General features: G+C 40.1%; 2 protein-coding genes across 2 annotated transcripts; both read right to left on the bottom strand.

Annotated features, from left to right (window-relative positions):
• Positions 1-71: 71 nt before the first annotated feature.
• On the bottom strand, positions 72-11041 carry LOC140522736 (antigen WC1.1-like). Its single transcript, XM_072638035.1, has 8 exons — positions 10999-11041; positions 9356-9427; positions 8962-9276; positions 7979-8293; positions 4250-4291; positions 3837-4151; positions 502-810; positions 72-400 (listed from the first exon to the last, which is right to left on the bottom strand). Exons 1-8 carry the CDS (start codon positions 11039-11041, stop codon positions 72-74), a joined length of 1740 nt encoding a protein of 579 aa, XP_072494136.1.
• Positions 11042-12774: 1733 nt separating this feature from the next.
• LOC140522735 (scavenger receptor cysteine-rich type 1 protein M130-like) lies at positions 12775-16637 on the bottom strand. The gene is made up of 3 exons (XM_072638034.1): positions 16586-16637; positions 13197-13505; positions 12775-13094 (listed from the first exon to the last, which is right to left on the bottom strand). Exons 1-3 carry the CDS (start codon positions 16635-16637, stop codon positions 12775-12777), a joined length of 681 nt encoding a protein of 226 aa, XP_072494135.1.
• Between the last annotated feature and the right edge of the window lie 276 nt (positions 16638-16913).

Genomic DNA, 16913 nt, shown 5'->3' with positions numbered 1-16913 from the left:
TTCTTCCTACACATATGAATGCTTTCACTGGTCCATCACCTAGAGATAAGCTTGGAGTACAGATTATAAATTTACTTTCGCTGACCTGAGCAGACCACAGAGGCAACTTTTCCTTTGGAACATGGAGAAGTCCCCAGAATAGTAACAGAGCAATCCCATAAATGAGACTCAATTCCTGTGCAATAAAATGTGTCCCCTATGATCTGGTCACTTCCTTTGCCAAAATGTACATCTTCTGGAGGTTTCATGGCAGCACCACAGTGAAGCTGATGGCAGAGAACGTTGGCATCTGCCAGGTCCCAGTGGGAATCACAGAGAGTTCTCCAGGTCCCCAGAACTTGGATCTCCACTCTCCCTTCACAATTGGAGCTTCCATTCATTAGACGAAAGTCTGTGTACCCTGGGAGAAGAAGACAAGCTTTTAGAAAAGTCACTGCAACTTTCTAATCTAAGTGTCAAGTACGATGTGGGAGCAGAGTAAAAGTATTGTGTAAGTTGTACTTGAACAAATGACTCCAACATCCATGCTGTGACTGCATTTTCCTTGCGGAAGTGCTACTGTGGGACACTGTGACAGAAGTGCTTCACTTCCATTACACTGGAATTCTTTATCCCAGATGAGTCCATTTCCTTTTCCAAAGTGCGCACTTTTCACTATTGAGACTGCAGTTCCACATTCTAACTCAGCACAGATGACTTTGGCAGTAGAAAGTGTGAAATTCCAATCACAGACTGTGCTCTGCTGTGTTCCAGAGTTGACTTCTACCCTCCCATTACAAGGTCCATCTCCTGCAACCAGCTTCACAAATCCTGGAAAGACAAGAAAGAATACCAGTGAGTGGCCCTGAATGTCAAGAATTCTCTCAGAAAGAAAGGGACACATTTAATTATGTGAGATTTTTGTCTCACATGTTCCCAAGTGAAAGGAAGCTGAAGAAGTTAACTTAACTGAGCACAGAACAATTAATCCCTTGGAAGTGTTTTGACTATAATTAAACCTGAAATCAAACTGAATGTACTTAACTCCTGGTACTCTTTGGGAGAGCATGTCTCACATATGTAAGGAAATGCAACCTTGCTACTCTTTTCAGCAGGGGAGAGATATGTAGAAACAGCATGTATGGATGCCTTCCAGCCAAGGAGGAGTAATCGACCCATATGATATCTCACGATTAGAGAAGTAACCATCTCTTCTGCCCCAAGAACATGGTTACTATGAACGGAATTTATTTTAAATTTTCTGGGACTATGTTCCTTTTTTCTTCCTTTTATTCAGACAAAACACACTGAATTAGCTGTCTTGTGATATTCATGAAACAGTTTGTGAAATGTCCAAGGTTGTGTCTGTATTTCTGTACCCCATATTTCAAATACAGTTTCCATATTTTTCAATGGTTAATTTCCTACTACTTCTGAAGTGTTTGAGAATTAGGACTCAGGTGCTAAGAAATAAGGATATTATAAAACATTCACTCCTTTAATTGTGAGGGCCCCTTATCACAGTAAGAAATCAGGGAGGAAGAAGAGAAAAGAACTTTTCTGAAACACAACAGCAAGTACACTGAAGTTGAATAGTTTAATAAACTCATGTAGCTTTGTGAATTGTGGGGCTAGGCCATCCTAAATCTGTCAGAGAGACAGAGACAGTCAGAGAGAGACAAAGAGAGGGACAGAGACAGAGAAAGATAGATAAACATAGACAGGGAGAGGTAGAGACAGACATGAACACAGACACAGAAAGAGACATAGAGGGAGGGAAAGGGAAGGAGAGGGAGAGGGAGAAATAGTAAAGAGATAAAAAGAGATAGAGCATGAGAGAAAAAAGAGGAAAACAGCTGACATTATAGCTGACTTGGGAATGAAGTAATCACTTCTGCCATTGAATCTATTTTATGATTTGATAGTCCTACTCTGTACAATCTATTCTCCTCAGTCTCTGAGTCTCAAACAACCCACAATACTTTGACACTTGACTCTAGCAACTGTTACATTTGCTGAAGAGATTCTTGTGGATATGATTATGAGCAGAAACTTTGTGGCTTTGGTGGTGGACTATGGTAAGGAAAGAGTAGATATTGTTGGTTGCCAGAAAACCATCTTTGCCAGGGATCAGAAAAGCTTCCATTTTCTTTATAATCAGAAAATTATGTACTTAAAGCAGGAGCCCCAAGATCAATCTCCCTGGGCTACACTGAGAATGTAGTTGATGCAGGTTAGTTGTATTAGGTCCCTTCACCCACAGGATTAGTAGCAACGTGGACATAGAAATAACTAGAGGAAAGGATTGATAACAGTGAATGAAACACCAGCTCCAAAATATCTCTTCCAGCTTCTGAAGTTAGTCTTATGACTGCTACTCACAACTGGCATTTTCCCATATGCTAGACTTGTTTGCTTGAGAATGGAGACTCTATCTCCCTCTGTCTACCTTTGTCCTTTTTGATGTGAAAATATTTGCTTAAAAGAAAAACAGGGAAACACACACACAAATATATGTATATACATTTATTTATTTACATGCATGTGTTCGTTTGTGCATATATGTATACATATAATATGCAAATATATGTATATATTTACATATATAATATGTAAATATATACATATATATATGTGTATATATATATATATATATATATATATATATATAAAATTTCCATTTTTTATTCCCTTAAACCTAGCAGTTACATGATGGAGTCAGAAGGAAACCTCTCACTGCCTGGTACAAGGGTGTTCAGGCCTAAATATGTTCTATAACAATCCCAAGGTCTCTGTGTGCCTCAGGTCTATGGTCCCCTTGTGTTTTAACTATACCATGAGAAAGCATTTTCCTTAGTTGAATAGGTTGTAAAACAGTTGATACAGGACAATTGACAAAGTAGAGTGAGATGGAAATTAAGATCCCTGAATGTCTCTTTCCTCTGTCTCTACATATTAAGACAAAAAAAAATTCCACCACTCTTGTTATAGGCATTATGTCATAAAAAAAGTCTTTGAAGTTACTGACACAGGAAAGGACATTTTTAGAGTAAACCAAAGGGTGTGATTGGTTACTTCAGGCTTTGGACCTTATTAGAAGACCAAAAATCATAATAAATATTATCATTCCTTAGTATAAAACTGTACAACTGAGATTTAGAGTCAAGGTCATGGAACAACAGCAAACTCAGAAGGTAGAATCAAGTTTACGGAACAGGAATTTGCACACAGAATACCCTTTGAAAAACACCTTCAGGCAGATATACAAAATGTGACAGATTTTATTCTGATAGAGCAAATCTAAGAAAAAGTGAGAATGAAACTTTTTTTTGCATCTTAGGTCAGGAGAGTGGGACAGACAGAAAAATCTCCAGATATTAGTCTGGCCAGGAATTTCTACATCATGGAGAGCTCCCGAAAAGGGATGGGATATATGCCCCAAATACTCTATTAAAGGAGATCAGAAAGGTGACCAAAGCTCCTACATACTGTCTCCACAATACCTGTCTGGGGAAAACTTAGGAAGACAGAACAGATATTTTAGTTATGAGTCACAGCATCTGTGTTCAAAAATTTCCCAGCAAATGATTCTTGTTAATCTGTGTGACCTTGTGGCAGTCAGATAACTTTACTGGGCTTCTATTTCCTCCTCTGTAAGGTAAAGACGTTGGGATGATGGCCATCCATTTTACTTTCAGTTCTAAATTCTATGACCCCAGGATCAGATTACAGCTCCCCTTGGTATCACAGGACATATTTGTGGAAGTTCTATTTACATGCAGACTCTAGCCCCATGTTTTCCAGATCAATATCTATTCTCAGAGCTCCCACTCCCATTTTATGTCCTTCACACTCACCTGAGCATATGACAGCAGCATCCACCTCATGAGTACAGTCATCCTGCCCCATGGATACTGTAGGGCAATCCAAAAAAGAAAACTCATTCCTTACGCATAGTGCATGATTCATCCAGATGATCCCATTTGCTGGGCCAAATTGAGCCCCTCTAACAGCAGCCACAGCAGAGCCACAGCCCAGCTGCTTACAAACCACATTAGCTGCTGTTTCATGCCATATGTAATTACATACTGTCCCCCAGGTGCCATTGCGCCAGATCTCCACTCGTCCAGAGCATGGGTTCCCTCCTCCCCTGAGCTGGAGTTTGTCTTTGTCTGGAAAGGAAGAAGAATTTCCTGCTAAACTCCCTGCTAGTACATGAACAACCTCTGAGAGCCCCAGGTATAGAGAGAGAGGAACTGAGATGAGATACCTGTGCAGGGACCAGAGGTTGGGCAGTCAGTGTCCTTCTTTCCTGCCAAGAAAAGACATTGGAAAAGTCTGGGTTAATAATTATCCTGCAATATCATTTGGGCCCTACATTTTGCTGTTTCATGGCAGGATGCACAAAGATCCCTTAATTTAGTCCCAAAATACACAATAGCACCATCTTCATCTTTATGACATTCAATGGTTTGTTGAATTCATACTACAAGCTACCAAATAAGTCAAAATACATACATAAATAAAAAGCATACAAGGCCTGCCTTTAGGGAGTGGAGAGTGTAATTAGAGAGGAGGGATGTGAACATAAACTGGAGATTCTATAAAGAAAGGATCAAAATAGCCCAGGGAGAGAGAGTGAAGAACTCTGAGGCAAAGGGAGGCTGCCTGCTAGATGAGGCAGTGCTGAGAAAAGATGAAGAGACAGTGAGCAATCACAGTGGTGAATAGCGATGTCCTTTATTTTGTAATAGGATGGAAAGAAGAAAAGTAAGTGACGTTGCCAAGAAATTTTGAAGACTACGGGATGGGAGGCAAATGAATTTCAGTCAGATCTCATCAAACTGCTTAGAGAAGCAGGTTGCTTAGTTGTCTGTTCTACATGTGCAGTTGAGGGTTTAAGGAGAGTAAAAGTCTAAGGGAACAAGTGAATAACCATTTTCTTAAGCAACTACTATATGCCAGGCACTGTACTAAGCCCTGTTCACGCAAAGAAAAGTCAAAAATGGTTTCTGCCTTCAAGATGCTCAAAGACTAATTGGAGGAGCCAATGTGAAAAGAGCTTTGTGTAAACATGATATATATATAGGAGAAATTGGAGAAAATCAATAGAGGAACTATGTGTGTGTTCACCCTTCGTTGCTGAAGAAAACCATGCCATCAGAGAAATAATGACATGACTTGCACTTGACTTTGTTTTGAGTGAGGAAGGACTGTGCAGGTCACCAGCCTCATTTCTCCTTCACAGTCCTCTGAATCCAGTGACCAGATACTCATCAGGATGACTGGAGATGACACAGGATGAGACAATTGGGGTTAAGTGACTTGCCCAAGGTCACACAGCTATTGAGTGTCAAGTGTCTGAGGTGAGATTTGAACTCAGGTCCTCCTGACTCCTACACTGGTGCTCTATCCACTGCACCACCTAGCTGACTCCAATAGAGGGACAGCACTAGTATCAATGGGGAGTAATAAGAGGTTTCTGTATGAAAGGTAGGACTCTAACTGGGACCTGTATGAAGAAGCTAAAGATACAGTGGATAGAGTTCTGGGTCATCTTCCTGAGTTCAAATCTCACCTCAAACACGAGCTGTGTGACCCTGAGCCACACACTGATTCCTGTTTGCCTCAGTGTCCTTATCTGTAAAATGAGCTGTAGAAATGGCAAAAATATATTGAAAAGAAATCTCCAAATAGGATCAGGAGCAATTAGATATGAATGAAATGATTGAAAAACAACAGCAACAACACCAAATGAAACCAGAGAAGCCAAGAGGATGAGGAAGGAGAGAATTGCAGAAATGGGGAGAAACAGTGAAAATGGATAGTCAGGAGATAGACTGTCTTGCACAAAGAACCGAAGAGACTGATGTCACTGAAATGAAGAATACAGAATGGGAAACAAAGTGTTATCACATCAAAAATGGAGGAGAGGATCAGGATAGGAAGGGCTTAAAATGAGAGGATGTGATATTGTATCGCAGACGTAAAAGAAGTCCCTAAAGTTATTGTTTGGGAGTGGTGTGATGACACAGTCAGACTTGCTCTTTAGGAAGGTGAATGTAACAAGTGAGTGGAGGATGGACTGGAAGGAAGAGAGACAGAATGACCAAACTGAAGGTTCTTCCAAGCACCCAGAGTGGGTCTCGACTAGCTTGGCAGCAGTGTCACAAAGAAAAATGGGTGTGGATAGGAGATGTCACAAAAGGAGCATCAACAAGACTTTCAATATTTCCTGTTTCAGGGCAAAAGAGAGAGAGAAGAATTGAGGATGCCATTTAGGACAACGTGACTAGGAGGATGGCAGTGTCCTCCACAGTAACAAGAAAGCTAAAATGATGGGAAGGTTTAGGAAGAAATATATTCAGTTTTGGACCTATTAAGTTTAAGATGTCTGCAGAAGATTTAGGTCAAGGTGTCCAATAGAAGATGTGAGAAAGGAGGTGAGGACAGAATGAAGGTTAGATAGATAGATCTGAGAATCATCTACATAGAGGTGATACTTTAACCCTGTGGAGCTGATAACATCATTAGAGCTGATAAGATCATTAAGTGAGATAATATTGAGTGTGAAGAGAGCCCAGCACATACCCTTGGAGGAGCATCAAGGATTAATGGAGGTGACGTAAGGAGATTGAGGGGGAGATGTTGGGCAGGTAAGAGGAGAACCAGGAAACAGCAGTGTCATGAAATCCTAGGGAGAATATCAAGAGTGTCAACAACTGCAGAGAGACTGTAATGTATGAGAACTGAGAGAAGTCCATTAGATTTGACAAGAAATCATTGACAATCTCCACCTATTGCAGATAGTCTTCACAAGGATTTCATTCACCATAGAGAGGGAAAATATACAATGGAAGCTAGTAGGAATGAGTGTATTAAGTGAGGATTTTTTTTTAAGATTGGAGAAAAGGTTATGTTTTATGTGGTAGGCGAGTTGTGAGTAGCAAGGAATTGCTTCAGCAAGAAGAAGGGTCTTATCTTTGGGTGAGACAGGGTGAAGGAAGAGATAGTAACAGAAAGTATCTGGGTGATACGATGTGTGAAGGGAAGAATAGGGAGAACTTGAGGGATGGCTTCGATTTTTTCACTGTAACATGACACAAAGATGAGAGAAAATGGGAGACAAGATTTGATGAGGGATGAAAAAGTATGGAACAGCCAGTCTGGAGAGCGGGCTAGTGAATTAATTAGGGAGGCATAAAAGGTTTCACTTGCTGCAGTGAGGGCCCTGTTAAGATTAGGTAAAACACTGTGATAAATTCAGTTGGCATGATTTCATGATTTTCTCCAACTTCATTCAGGTTTTTCAGAGCAGGAGCAAAGGCAATGGATGGTGGGAATAAACAAAGAATGAGTTTTGGGAGGGCAAGTTTGGACACAGTAAAAGGGGCGAGAGACTCAGTAGAAGAGGACAGAAAGAGAAATGACCCAGTTCACTAAAGAATCAAGGAGGAGAATTGGACCAATGCAAGAATCAGGACCCTGGGAAAAACTGAGGAACGAAGGTCATGCTGAGAGAGCTAGGGGACTGCAAGACAGGAGGAGAGGTGTAATGGCCATCGACTATGATCAGATAAAGGAATGTCAGAGTTCACAAACATATAAATGCAACTTATACAAACATATAACTGCAGGTGATAGCAAGATTAAGAGTATGACCATCATTCTGTGTCTCTGAGTAGGACAGTGCCCTTTGGAAATGAATATAGTGAAGAACTGAGAGGTTAGATTGTTTGAGGGAAGATTTAATCTACTTTTAGGACAGGAAATGTGGAGGAAAGACAGTCTCAGAACTCATTCACGTTAAGGTTTTGATAAGAGAAAATAAAAAATTAGAAGTCTTTTTCCCATCACTACTACCAACTAGGTCTCTTCCACTGTTTCCTTGGATGGATTAAAATAAATTGGGATTTATATCTTCTCCACAGACTGAATACACTTGGACAAAAAAAATCCCATTAAGAAGGAGACAAACAGAAGAGACAGACGTAGGTACCTTCACACGTGATAATGGCTTCGTCTCCCTGCTGGCAAGATTTCTGGTCCCAAGATTGAGAAGGACAATGCCAGAGGAAAGATTCTTGGCCTTTGCAGGTGATTTTGTCAATCCACCTGGCCTTCAAACTTTTGAGGGGTCTGGACAGTGTTTCAATATGCCCCTCTGTACCGCAACCCAGGTGTCTGCAAATCACTGATAAGGTATTGTCATCCATGGAGTTGGAGCAAACACTACCCCATGTTCCGTTGTAGAAAATTTCTAGCCAGCCAGAGCACTTACGGTCTTCACTCACCAATCTGAGATCCAGGAATTCTGTAAATGGAAAGGAAAGTATGGCACAAACAGAGGGGACATTTGATACACTATTCTCTGGGTCTCTTCCCTCTGGAAATTGTATTAGTTTCTCTGGCTCTGCTGGAAAGTCTCCACTGGGAAGACTCAGATCTCAGACCTTCTTTTTGCAGTTTTACTTACTCTATATTTTTAATCATTTCTCTCTGTTTTACCTCCACCACTGAGAACGAAGGGAATGCTTCCACTGTGATTTCACTAATAAGTTTCACAGTTTCAAAATCAATGTGAATGTTTGAACTGCCAAAGTAAAGCAAATTAGTAGGCACATATTGTATATGTACTCTGTGAATAGCACTCTACTAGGAATATAGTTATTAGGAGTGCACATACACACACACATACACACACACACATATGTATTTGTTATACATACATATATATTTATACATACACACACATAAAGCAGTAATGCACACACACAAAGGAGTAGACCCATCTATACAATTGTATTAGTTGAATAAAATCACCCTTCAGATAGGAGGCCTGGCCCTGATAATGAACTCTAGGCAGAGCTCTGCTTGGGTCCTCCCTCTCTGAATCAGTTCCTTTTCTCTCGGGTCTCCAAACCCCACCTCCTCAGTGCTCCCACAAGTCCCTCAGTGTTAGTGGGTGTGTATAAACCAGACCTGAGCAGAGAACTCCTGCATCATCTTTGTGTCTGCAGTCATGCTGACCCCAGTGGAGGGAAGGGCAATCCCCTAGATGGGATTCATTTCCAGAGCAGATAAGCTCATCTAGCCAGATGGGCCCTGAGCCTTGTCCAAAGTGAGCAGAGACCATGGCTTCGAGAGCCACTCCACAGCCCAGCTGCCTGCACACCACGTGGGCATCTCTCAGGTCCCAAGAATCATCACAGATGGTGCCCCAGGTTCCATTGTAATAGACTTCAACTCTTCCAGAGCAAGGCCCTCTTCCATTCAACAGACGAAGCTGTCCATTTTCTACAGGGAGAAATTCAAATTGATTGTTTTCCCAAGGAAAGAGAAGGGTTTCCTCAGATTCTACAACTTCCTTTCTTACCTGAAAATAGGACAGGTGTCTTTTCCCGGTCAGACTGTGAATTATTGAATGTGAGATCCTGTGTCTGGTTTCCTGCAAAAAGCAAACACAGCTCAAATGTAGAGCTAAAAGTTCTAAGCTGGGAGGCAATAAGTAAAGTAAATCTGTGCCTTGAGGAAACACACCAGATGATAGGAGAGGGTCAGCAAATTGCTGACAAGACAGGTTGTGAAGGAGAGACAAAGGAATTTCTCAGTCTAACAAGACATGTTTTGCCTCTACCAAGTCAAACAGAATTGTTCTCATTGACAGTTCAGTAGTTCCACTCCCAAAGTTCCAAACATAGCCTCCATATACAGAGTGCCCAAAAAGTATGTGACCTTCCATAAAGAAAACCTTCAAAGGGAAAGATTGTAGCACTTGTAGCTGATCATATTTCCTCCAACTTCCCTCCCCCTCTGCTAGGTCTAGTATCTATGAACGGTATTGGGTAGCTTCCTCCTACCATGTATCAGCCACTACACTATGCTGAAATACTACAACAGGAAATTTTTACTTGGAGTACATGAACTTGTTTTAAAATATATTGAAAACAAGATTTAGGGTGGGGGCAATTGAGGGAGGTAGAAAGGGAGAAAATATGAAAATAAATGTTTTTAAATTAGTGTTAAAATTGTCTTTACATGTAATCATGAAAAATAAAATATATTTAGAAATTATATTCATAGCTATACTTCAATATGCTGGGTCTCTTATTTGTGTAAGGATGGCCCCACCTGTAACAAGATCCTGTGTGTGAAGAGGCCTCTGTGTGGTGCGACCTCATGTGAACAAAGGCTGTCCCTCTCATATGTGGCGTGGCGTGTCATTGTGTGGCTCAAAGGGAAAAAGAATAGACATCTCTAGCTCTCCTCTCCTCCTCTTATAGTTCAGTTATTTCACTTGTGTTCAACTCTTGCTGACCCCATTTCAGGCTTTGCAAATAAAGTTGAATGACTTACCAAAGATACGCAATTAGTCTGGGGTCAAATTTGAACTCAGATCTTTCTGATTCCTGGCCCTGTACTCTATTCACTGACCAACCTAGCTACCCCTCTACCTACTTTTACCATTTCCCTTCTCCAAGGGAGACTTTAATTCCCATCAGCAGGGGAAGCAGGAAGGTGGGGACAAATACCATTCTACTCTGCTCAGGAAGAAGGGATATCAGGCTAGAATTATTTTAATCTGCTCCCTTAAATGTTGTTAATCTGTGGGTCATTATCAAGGTCAGTCAAAATTCTGATTTTCCTGATATTAATTGGGAGGGGAGATCAGTTAAAAACAATATTCTCAGAAACAATTGCACAATTATACCAAAGAAGACTATTTAGCAAAGACAGTCCAGAATCTCTGCTCTAGAGGGACAAATATCTCTCTTGAACTAGTTAGATAAGAAATCCAGCTTCCCCCTGCTATAGAGAGAAAATGTGAAGGTTTTCAAATAGTAGTCACTTAATAAGTGCTAGTAGACTGCTTTTCCTAAGCAGCTGAGGAAAAGGAAAACATAAAAGCAGAAACTCTCCTCTTTTACACACCACTAGAAATGAAGTCCCAAGAGAATGCTAATGTAGGTAAACTGAAAGAGGCATTCTCTAACTCTAAACTGTTTCTAAATTTCTCACCTGCTCTCTGGGACTTTCCTACTGAGGGGATAAAATAACACATGGTAGTGGAACTGAGTGAACCACTTGGACTTCAACTTGTGATTCAGTTCTGGAGCTAACAATTCTTTTTCTATCCACTTTTGGGTCTAGTCCAATTATTTTCTTGTAACAAAATGTTCTTCAGTGGTGGGAATTGGTAGAAAACATTATTGCATCTTTTCAACCTCATCCTGCATGGCTGGGACCTGGACCACCTTTACTTCGTACTTACGTTACATCTTAGGTTATACTGACTAGGAATCCAGTCAGATCCAAAGATTGATGCAAGGAGTTTTCTCAAAAGCAACCCGTATATTGAATCTGAAAATTGGGCCAGTACTGTTCAATAGTTACTGTTGCTAGGTTTTTTTTTTTTTAATTTAACGAAGACACGTTGGGGATAGTAGGACACGTCTTTTTTGGATTTCTGGGTATTTCACCTATTGGTTTTCCCTTCCCAACTTGGAAAACCCCTAATCTTTCCTCTAATTAGAAATCGGATAACAAAATTTAGTATCTAAATGTATTAATTATTTAATTTAATTAATTGGTCTTATTTAAATAATTGTTCTTAATGAGTAAAAATGTGTCTCCCCTGTATATTTAGTGCAACCTGAGAAACATCATTGATCTTGATTTGTTTAGCAATTGGCATGTATTGCTTAATAAACTGATAAGCTTAGGAGCTAAAACCTTTGTTACCTCAGTTATTTCATCATTCTTAGACCTCACTATCACTTCCCTTAAGCTTTCTCCCCAGTCTCTGGCTGATCTGCACTGAACTAATGGATAAATTCTTTACCTTGAATCCTGACTTGACCTTTTACTCTGGACGCTGACCTATTTGTATGTCTGATGAGAAGATTTTTCCCTAATACACTCCTAGTTTCTCTAATAAATATGCAAAGAAGATGAAGTTGTGTAATCTTTGACTCAAGGATCTATTTGCATAAGAATCTCTTCATTAGTGGAAATTCATGAGATAAAGTTAGTGAGAACTGGAGAGAAGAGAGAACCTGGTCTTCTTTCTCAGTATCTCTTTCTTGCACACCAGAATCTCTCTTTTCTGCAACTTTCACCAACTCTGACCCTCATGAAAGCAATTTCCACCAATGAGAAGATCTTTTGCAAATTTCCCTTTGAGACAAGGGTGCCAATTTTCAAGGAACAAAGTCCTGGAATTTTATTCTTAGATGATTGTGACATAGTCTGCCTAATATTGGATTGTATCTGAGTAACTTTGATCTCCTTTAATCTAGTCTGTCCTTACTGCATGATCTTACCATCTTGCTCTGGGTAAAAACATATCATATGAATTTAGATATTTGCTGGTCCTTCCTGTCTAAGTTTGTTTATTTTTAGTCCTTCCTACCAATGTCCAGAGCTACTACATCCCGTTTCACTATTAGTACTACAGATTAACAAAAGTTATAAGTCTACTTTTCTCTGAAGTTCTTGATGGATCACAATACATCTTCGCTGCCTGGGAATTCTCAAAGGAAATTCATAAATGAATAACATATATAAAGTAAATATGTACAAATTCATACATAATTCACAACAATGTGGTTAGGATTCTTCATATTTGCCATCAGAAAAAAAGATGCCATGGCACTCCTCTCGATAATGAAAAGGGTCACCTTATTAGTGGTATGAGTAGACACTTGCATCCTTTTCCTTCCTGCACATATCAGTTCTTTCACTGATCCATCACCTAGAGATATGCTTGGAATACAAATTATAAATTTCCCTTCACTAACCTGAGCAGACCACAGAGGCAACTTTTCCTTTGGAACATGGAGAAGTCCCCAGAACAGTAACAGAACAATCCCATAAATGAGACTCAATCCCTGTGCAATAAAATGTATCTCCTATGATCTGGACACTTCCTTTGCCAAAATGTGCATCTTCTGGAGGCTTCATGGCAACACCACAGTGGAGCTGATGGCAGAGAACATTGGCATCTGCCAGATCCCAGTGAGAGTCACAGAGACTTCTCCAGGTCCCCAAAACTTGGATCTCCACTCTCCCTTCACAATTGGACCTTCCATCCTTCAGACGAAAGTCAGTGTACCCTGGGGAGAAGAAGAAAGGGCTTTAAAAAAGTCAATGCAACTTTCTAATCTCAGTGTCAAGTACAATGTGGGAGCAGGATAAATATATTGTGTATGTTTTACTTGAACAAATGACTCCAACATCCATGCTGTGACTGCATTTTCCCCCTGGAATTGGTACTGTGGGGCACTGTGTCAGAAATGGTTCACTTCCATTACACTGGAATTCTTTATCCCAGATAGTTCCATTGCCTTTTCCAAAGTGAGCTCCTTTCATGATGGAAACTGCAGTCCCACATTCTAACTCAGCACAGATGACTTTGGCAGTAGAGAGAGTGAAATTCCCATCACAGACTGTGCTCTGCTGTGTTCCAGAATTGACTTCTACCCTCCCATTACAAGGCCCGTCTCCTGCAACCAGCTTCACAAATCCTGGAAAGACAAGAAAGAACACCAGTGAGTGGCCCTGAATGCCAAAATTTCTCTGAGGAGGAAAGAGACACAATTAATTATGTGAGATTCTGTTTTGCATATGCGCAAGGGAGAAGAAGTTGAAGAACTTTCCTTAATTGAGCACAGAACAATTAAGACCTTGGAAGCACTTTGACTCTGATTAAACCTGAAATAAAACTGAATGTGTTTAATTCCTGGTACTCTTGGGGAGACTGTGTCTCACATATGTAAAGAAATACAATCTTGCTTCTCTTTTAGACAAGGGAGAGACATGTGGAAACAGCAGAGGAGATAGATGCCTCTCAGTCAAGGAAGACAAATAGACCCATACGATATCTCAGCATTAGAGAAGCAACCATCTCTTCTTCCCCAAGAACCTGATTACTCTAAATTGGATTTATTTTCAGTTTTCTAGGACTGTGTTCCTTTTTTCTTCCTTTTATTCAGATAAAACATGCTGAATTAGCCTATGTGTCAATTGTCTTGGGGTATTCATGAAAGGATTTATGAAATGTCCAAGGTTGTTTCTATATTTCTGCACCGTATATTTCAAGTATAGTTTGTATTTTTCCATGATTAATTTACCACTACTTCTGGAATGTTTGAGAATTAGAACTCAGGTGCTAAGAAATAAAGATATTTGAACATACACACCCTCCTTTAATCATGAGGGCCCATCATCACTGTAAGAAATCAGGGAGAAAGATGAGAAAAGTACTTGTTTGAAATACAACAGCAAGCACATTGAAGTTTAATAAACTTTTGTAGATTTGTGAATTGTGGGGCTAGGGCATCATGATTCTGTCAGAGCGACAGAAACACAGTCAGAGAGAAACAAAGAGAGGGACAGAGACAGAGAAAGACAGAGAGAGATAGCAACAGAGATACAGGGAAATATAGAGACAGACATGGACAGACACAGAGAGAAAGGGAAGGAGAAGGAGAATGAGGAAAGAGACAAAAAGAGATGGAGAGTGAGAGAAAAAAAGAGGAAAACAGGTGACATTTGTTCTGACTTGGAAAAGAAGTAATCACTTCTGCAATTGAATCTATTTTATGATCTGATAGTCCTACTCTGTACAAACTATTCTCCTCAGTCTGTGAGTCTGAAACAAGCCTACAATACTTTGACACTTGACTCTGCTACATTTGCTACAAAGATTTTTGTGGATATGATTATGAGCAGAAACTTCGTGGCTTTGGTGGTGGACTATGATAAGGACAGATGTTTTAGTGGCCAGAAAAAAAATCTTTAGTAGGGATCAGAAAAGCTTCTGTTTTCTTTATAATCAGAAAATAATGTGCTTAGAGCAGGAGCCACAAGATTCATCTCTCTGTGATACACTGAGAATGTGTGTGTTCGTCCTTCGTTGCCAAAGAAGACATGCCATCAGAGAAATGACATGACTTGTACTTGACTCTTTTTTTTGAGTGAGGGAAGGCTGTGCAGGTCACCAGCCTCACTGAGAATGTACTTGAGACAGGTTAGTTGTATTAGGTCCTTTCACCCAGAGGAACAGTAACAACATGGAGTTAGAAATAACTAGAGGAAATGATTGATAACAGTGAATGAAACACCAGCTCCAAGTGATCTCTTCCAAATTCTGCAGTTAGCCTTATGATTGCTACTCACAACTGGCACACTCCCATTTGCTGGGTTTGTTACATTCAATTGGAGATTCTCTCTCTGTCTACCTTTATCCCTGTCGACCTGAAAATATTTGCTTAAGAGACGAAATAGGCAAATTCATAAATATATGTGTATATGTATGTATGTATATGTATGTATACACATTAATTTATTTGCATGTGTGTGTGCATCTGTATATATATATATATATATATATATATATATACATATATATGTGTGTGTGTGTGAGTGTGTATGTGTGTGTGTGCATGTATGTATAGATTACTTATTCCTTTAAAGCTAGTAGTTACATGATGATGGAGTCAGAAGGAAACCTCTGACTGCCTGGTACAAGGGTGAGCAGGCTTAAATGTGTTTTAGAACAATTCCCAGACCTCTGTGTCCCTCAGATTTATGGTCTCCATGTGTTTTAACTATACACTGAGAAAGAATTTCCCTTAGTTGAATAATTTGTAACACAGCTGAGACAAGACAATTGACAAGGTAGAGTCAGTGGGACAGTAAGGTTCCAGGATGTCTGTTTACTCTGTCTCTGAGTATTAAGATAAAAATATATTCCACCACTCTGGCTGTATGCATCATGTCATAAACAGGTCTTTGAAGTTGCTGACACAGGAAAGGGCATTTTTGGAGCACACCAAAGGAGTCAGATTGGTTAGTTCAGGCTTTGGGCCTTATTAAAAGTCCAAAAATGATATTAAATATTATCATTGGTTAGTACAAAACTGTACAACTCAGAAGGCAGAGTCAAGTTCACGGAAAAACAGGAATCAGCACACAGAGTACCCCATGAAAGACTCCTCCAAGCAGATATACAAAATATGACAGACCATATTCTAATAGAGAAAATATAAAAAAAAGTGAGGATTAGACATTTTTTTTCCATCTTGTATCAGGAGAGTGGGTCAGACAGAAAAACCTCCAGATACTAGTCTGACCAGGAATTTGTACATCATGGAGAGCTCCTGAAAAGGGACAGGAGACCTGCTCCATATATTCTATTAAAGCAGATCTGAAAGGTGTCCAAATCTCCTACGTACTGTCTCTACAATACTTGCCTGGAGAAAGCTCAGGAGGACAGAACAGATATTTTACTTCTGAGTCACAGCATCTGTGTTCAAAAATTTCCCAGCAAATGATTCTTGTCAGTTTGTGTGACCTTATGGCAATCAGATAACCTCAATGGGCTTCCATTTCCTCCTTTTTAAGGTAAAGACATTGGGATCATTACCATTAGTTTTACTTTCAGTTCTAAATTCTATGATGCCAGGAGAAGATTACAGCTTCCCTTGGTACCATAGGACAGATTTGTGAAAGTTCCATTTACATGGAAACTCTACCTCCACGTCTTCCAGATCATTATCTATTCTCAGAGTTCACACCTGCATTTTACTTCCTTCACACTCACCTGAGCATATGACACCAGCATCCACCTCATGAGTGCAGTAATCCTGCCCCATGGGTATGGTAGGGCAATCCAGAAAAGAAAACTCATTCCCTTCACATAGTGCATGATTTTCCCAGATGATCCCATTTGCTGGGCCAAACACAACCCCTCCGACAGCAGCCACAGCAGAGCCACAGCCCAGTTGCTTACAAACCACATTAGCATCTCTTTGTTTCCACAAGTAACTACATACAGTCCCCCAGGTGCCATTGCGCCAGATCTCCACTCGTCCAGAGCATGGGGTCTCTCCTCCCCTGAGTCGAACTTTGTCTGTATCTAGAAAGGAAGC

The sequence above is a fragment of the Notamacropus eugenii genome, chromosome 2 (genome assembly GCF_028372415.1).
Source record: "Notamacropus eugenii isolate mMacEug1 chromosome 2, mMacEug1.pri_v2, whole genome shotgun sequence".
In the NCBI taxonomy this organism is placed as follows: domain Eukaryota; kingdom Metazoa; phylum Chordata; class Mammalia; order Diprotodontia; family Macropodidae; genus Notamacropus; species Notamacropus eugenii.
Note: the sequence above shows the minus strand (reverse complement) of the source record. Positions and strands in the feature narration are given on the sequence as shown.